Source organism: Dipteris shenzhenensis, chromosome 14 (assembly GCF_047967505.1).
Source record: "Dipteris shenzhenensis isolate YYH24624 ecotype China chromosome 14, Dip_SZ_1.0, whole genome shotgun sequence".
Classification (NCBI taxonomy): Eukaryota; Viridiplantae; Streptophyta; class Polypodiopsida; order Gleicheniales; family Dipteridaceae; genus Dipteris; species Dipteris shenzhenensis.
Window position 1 is genome coordinate 39,306,925 of NC_141609.1, and position 5,235 is coordinate 39,312,159.

The 5,235-nt window shown below is 40.1% G+C and overlaps 1 protein-coding gene across 2 annotated transcripts; it reads left to right on the forward strand.

Moving 5' to 3' along the window:
* Positions 1–1,968: 1,968 nt before the first annotated feature.
* Positions 1,969–3,295, forward strand: LOC147894604 (ubiquitin-conjugating enzyme E2 28-like). Of its 2 annotated transcripts, XR_015542155.1 has the most exons (3): positions 1,969–2,332; positions 2,517–2,839; positions 2,891–3,291. XR_015542155.1 is itself a non-coding variant. In XM_087385389.1 (2 exons), exons 1-2 carry the CDS (start codon positions 2,117–2,119, stop codon positions 2,745–2,747), a joined length of 447 nt encoding a protein of 148 aa, XP_087241515.1. In that variant the 5' UTR covers positions 1,969–2,116; the 3' UTR covers positions 2,748–3,295. The 2 variants fall into 2 exon arrangements, 1 of the variants encoding a protein (XP_087241515.1); XM_087385389.1 differs by having other exon boundaries at positions 2,517–3,295.
* Positions 3,296–5,235: the final 1,940 nt, after the last annotated feature.

Sequence of the window (5,235 nt, forward strand, 5' to 3'; positions counted from 1 at the left end):
TGACATGATTTTTGGTGCTAGCTCTCACATCTCAAAATTATCACTTAAAATTTCTTTCTTTGAATTGAAGATGGTTAGTGGCACTCCTTTGGTTGCCCATGTCAATTACATGTGGAGTCTTATGACTCAACTTGCTTCTATCAACTCTCCTATCACTACAGATGATGCTATGGCAGTGTTGCTTAAGAGTATGCCTGAAGATTATGATCATATTGTTACCACTTTGAAAAATCTTCCTAATCCTAATCTTGAAGGTATTATCTCTGCTCTCCAAGAAGAAGAAAGGCACATGGAGCTCAGGAAAGGCAATGACATAGCTTATGCCATAAAAATCCAGAAGGGCAAGTTTACACCTTGCAATCATTGTGGGAAGACAAATCACCTCTCAAAGGACTGCTTCAAAATCAATCCATGCAAACACTGTGGCAAAAACAATTACCATGAGAAGTTTTGCAGAGCCAAAAAGGAAGCAACTTCAAAGACAGAAAATGCCAATCTACTTTCAGTTGATGTGCCTCCACAAGATGAGGCATCCTTTGAAGATTATGCTCTTTAAATCATCTCTATGTATGCTCTAGATCTCTCTTTTTATGTTGAGTCAAGGTACTCATCCTGGATAGTCCTCCAAAATGAATGAAATAAACTATTGTGTTTTGTGTGTTTTGTAAACACCTCTGGTCACATTATGATATAGGCCATGTGTATGTGTTTTGCTCCATGGTACCTCCTGCAGACATTATGTGCATGTACATGTAGGGGAGATAACCATTGGAAGGTCTTTTTGTATCCCTTTTGTTTACCTTACACCCATGGGAGCCCTTGCTAGCTTGAGATCCTAGCCATTGATAGATCCATGACCACCATGAGATGGCATGAGACACCTTGTGCTAGCTGTATCCTTGACATAGCCGAAGGCATTCCCTCGAGGGGGGGTTTGTTGGGATATCTCAAGGTGTATGCCTCAGGCATACCTTGGTTTCTATGTGTGAGTGCTAGAGGCACAGTTAGGTGCCCATAAGCACAGTTAGGTGGTGGTAAGCCACATAGGATGATTGAGAGAATCTAGGAGCAGATTGAGGAGATGATTGTGGAGCTTTGAAGTCATCAGTGATGTCAGTGAGCATGTAAGAGGTGCCTACATAAGGACCTCACTCTTCTTCATTCTATATGCAAGTATTCTGAGTTTGTGTTCACTCTATTCTTTCCTTTCAGTTTACCAACATGGGGCCCCCCTCCTCTTGTATTGGCTTCCCTAGCTTGATGACCTTCTATATACATGTCTCTCAAGTCCTTTAATATTTTTCCTTCAATGGGCAATTGATGATTTGTCCCTATTTATTGAGTAAAACCTCATTTATTTACACACTATGGAGTCATTTTTGGCTTTTTGCACTTTTTTATAGCTACACCTTTTTGCAATTATGGTCCCTAGAACTCTCTATTTGCCACCATTTTGTATGTTTCTTCTACAAAATAATTTTATCTATCTCCAACTATTCATGACTTTATTTCTTCTATGAATGTAACAAATCTTCAAGCAAAGCAATGTCATTTGAAGTAATGGTTCTTCTAATGTGCCATTTGTATACATAGGTGGCATAACATGTAGAGAGGATAAATCTTTAGAACACATTTTGTAGAGATAAACATGTATGCCATTATAAGCTCACAATATTATTGCATTGTACAGAAATACAAACATAAACTCATGTGAATGCATTCAAACAGAAATACAAACATAAACTCATGTGAATGCATTCAAACAAGAGTGAAAACTCACTAGGGCAATGGTATGCTTCTCTAGCGTCTCATGCTTGAGGCATCTTAGGTTTCTATTGGTACATTTGGATTCGAGTGGTTCTCTTTCTTTCTTATCCAATCGCCAAATCACATTGCTTTTACTATACTTTTTTTTTCCTACCCACAAAGCCTTTTAGGATGCGGTCGAATATTGTTTCCTTTTCATATCGTTATTCGATTCATGTTCGTGCCTTAGTCGCCTCTCGCTCCCCCAAAATTCGTCGTCTGGGTTCCTGCCAACAACACATTTACCCTGCTGCGTGAGGTTTGCGCTCTGCATAGAATTGGGCTGCAATTTGATCGAGCTTCGCTTGAGATGGCCACCAAGCGCATCCAGAAAGAGCTCCTTGACTTTCAAAGAGATCCACCCACCTCTTGCAGCGCCGGGCCTGTAGCTGAGAACCTCTTTTACTGGCAGGCCACCATCATGGGTCCATCCGATAGCCCCTTCGCAGGTGGCGTTTTCTCTGTGCTGATCCATTTTCCTCCAGACTACCCCTTCAAGCCTCCGAGAGTCAATTTCAAAACTAAGGTATGATTCAGTCCGTGCATCCCATCTTAATTTTAATACCTCTACAGATAGAACGTTGTTCAATTCAATCGGGGGCTTGTAAAGGGACGACAAAGGACGGAAGCAGTAATCTGAGCAACCACAGAAGAATAGTGTCCCTTTATGTATGAGTTGGTCGTGTACTGCTAAAGGTGGGGTTTGGCAGGTGTATCATCCGAACGTGAGCTCGAATGGGAGCATCTGTCTGGACATTCTCAAAGAACAGTGGAGTCCTGCCCTGACCATCTCTAAGGTGTTGCTTTCCATCTGCTCTCTCCTTACTGATCCCAACCCAGATGACCCTTTAGTGCCAGAGATCGCCCACATCTACAATGACCAATGGGCTCGCTATGAGGAAACAGCGAGAGCCTGGACCCAAAAATACGCAATGGTCTGATGCCTGTTCTTAGGCAGGTAGCATATTGGCTTGATCTTCCCGAGCAAAGAGAAAATAATAAGCGATGCTCGCGTTCAAAATCATGTAGGCTAGATGTTCCTTTTATATAATCTACCTTTAGTGCTGATTGGATTTCATGGACCGCTTTGAAGGTTTTGCATTTGTGAAGTGTGGGGCTAATACAATTGTGTTTAAAAAACTCAAAAAGGCGAATATTATGACAAGAGAACAGACTTTAAGAGGGAAGCTTTCAAGTAAGATGACAACATCACAACAACATCCACTTCTATGTATGCACGCCCATGCACATGCATATGGCTATACACGTATGCATGTATGTACATGTAGATGTGCTCAAAATACTTTTGAGATGAAGAGAGTTTCTCGCCCCATGCACATGCACATATGCATTCCCAAAAAGCATTCAAAAGAACCTCATGAACTTTCGGTAAATATTTGGTGAAGACTCAAAAAAGGCCATTCGAATGTTGTATTGATATGTCAATTTATACATCTATAGAGAACAAGGCCCTATAATTTTCTATTGGCTACAGAGACAACTTCTTCCATTTAACAAACATAGAGTATCCAACCAGCTATGATGAAGAAGAACAAAACTTTTCTAACCCATGACAACAAGGTGTATGTCCCCTTGCACACCCAAAATTGCAAAGAGGGGTGACAAGGACGGGAAGGGGGGTTATTAACATAACTGCATAGGGAAGAGGAGGGGTGGTTCATGTAAGAATTGTGTATGCATACCCATCAATACCCATCTATATATGCATATTCAGAACATGAATTTAAATTCCTCCATTTGAAACTAGAGAGGCTTCATTCATTAAAAATGATTTGTATCCTCTCATAATAAAATATTCCCATGGCATACAATAACAATGTAAATAAATTGGTCCATGGCCACATGATGTGCATCATTCAACACCTCAAATGGTATCCTAACACTATCGGCAATCCTCATCATAAGCTCTATCATCTCTACTCAAGACACAATTAATTGCTAAAATTTCTGTCTTGTGACCAACCGTATTTAGCAAATGATTATTCACAAGTCATGTCCTCAAAGATTCGAGGACTATGAGACCACCAAAGAGTGGCATGGCTTTATATTTTTTTGCATGATTATTATTAAGTTTTTTGATACATATGCCTAAATAATTCTTTACTCTTACTTTGGCCAAGTTATGAGTTTTAGCATATAAATACCTTTTTATTCCTTATACGACTTGAGTTTAAGCCTTGAGGCTAGAGGAATAGAGGATGTGCTGGCAATTTATTTATTTTTTAAATCCTATGGATTGATCTTTCTGAATAACTTCTATGTGTAGCGGATTTGGGAAAGAAATTTGCAATTGTGAACATGTAGTCACAAATCACCGTCTATAACATAGAGTGAACATCTCGGCCAAGTGTCCAAACTCCTACATTCCAATTGTGTCAAACTCTACAGCACATAGTCTACAGTAAGGTCTAGACTTTGTGACCACCTATCGTACACCAAAATTACAAACTTAGATAGCATCAAACTAGCTGGAGATTACACAAAATTGAATACAAAGAACCTCATCCTTTGAATTAGAATCTATAGAAAAATAGGTACGAATAAAATAAACTTATGTGCAGGCTCAGGTCTGGACAAAAGATGGGCAAAAAAGAACTACAAGGGAAATCAACATCAAAGTTTAAATCCAGACATCTGTGTTAAGAATAGTGTAAATTGCACTAATATTCTAGAGAGGACTCTAGGGCATAGGGACAATCCCTAAGGGTAAAAGGGAGAGAGCTACGCTTCTACTTTTTATAGCACCTTGATTTGAGCTTCCTAGCTCAAAGTATTTCAATTCAAAGTAAGCAACTTTTTTTGTTCCAAGATTTCTATGACTTTTGTAGGATGGTAGAACAGTGTGAGAGGGAGAGGTCTTTTATAGCCACTCAATTGGTTTCTTTAATTATATCTCCTTTAATTTCACACTTTTGTTCACCCTTGACTTTTCATTGTTGTGCCCTCTCCATGTATAGCAACCAGCGAGCTCCTACAAGCATCTGTTGAGATATCGAGCTCCACTCGCGATATGCCAGGGTGACTGTTGTGCATTTATGTCACCGACCTGTTAGCTGGAGATGCGGTTGGTACACCGCCCACGAATAATAGCTGGATGACAGCTATCCTTATCTACACTAGTTCGTGGCTCAGTTAGTATGCCACCTTAGTTAGTTGAGTTTGGTTTGAGACCCACATATAGGGTTCTTCTATTTCTTTGTACTAGAGTTCTTTTGGCTTACACAACTAAGAAGAGGAAAATTGTTTTTCAGCCTCCACCTTCGTGTGTATTCCCCCATTGTGCATGTGAGAAAGCCTCAAGTGAGACTCCTTCCCTCTCTCCCACAATCTTCACATGGTATCAGAGCCTTGTTCGTGGTAAGGAGCTCAAAGCAAGCCAAGTTCGTGGTGTCCTGGTAAGAGGACCAG

What these genes read in the sequence shown, in the direction of transcription:
- LOC147894604 (XM_087385389.1), top strand. Translation starts at nt 2,117, where the DNA reads ATGGCCACCAAGCGCATCCAGAAAGAGCTCCTTGACTTTCAAAGAGAT. An exon ending in GAGTCAATTTCAAAACTAAG is followed by an intron (nt 2,333 to 2,516) that starts GTATGATTCAGT and finishes GGGGTTTGGCAG; the next exon opens with GTGTATCATCCGAACGTGAG.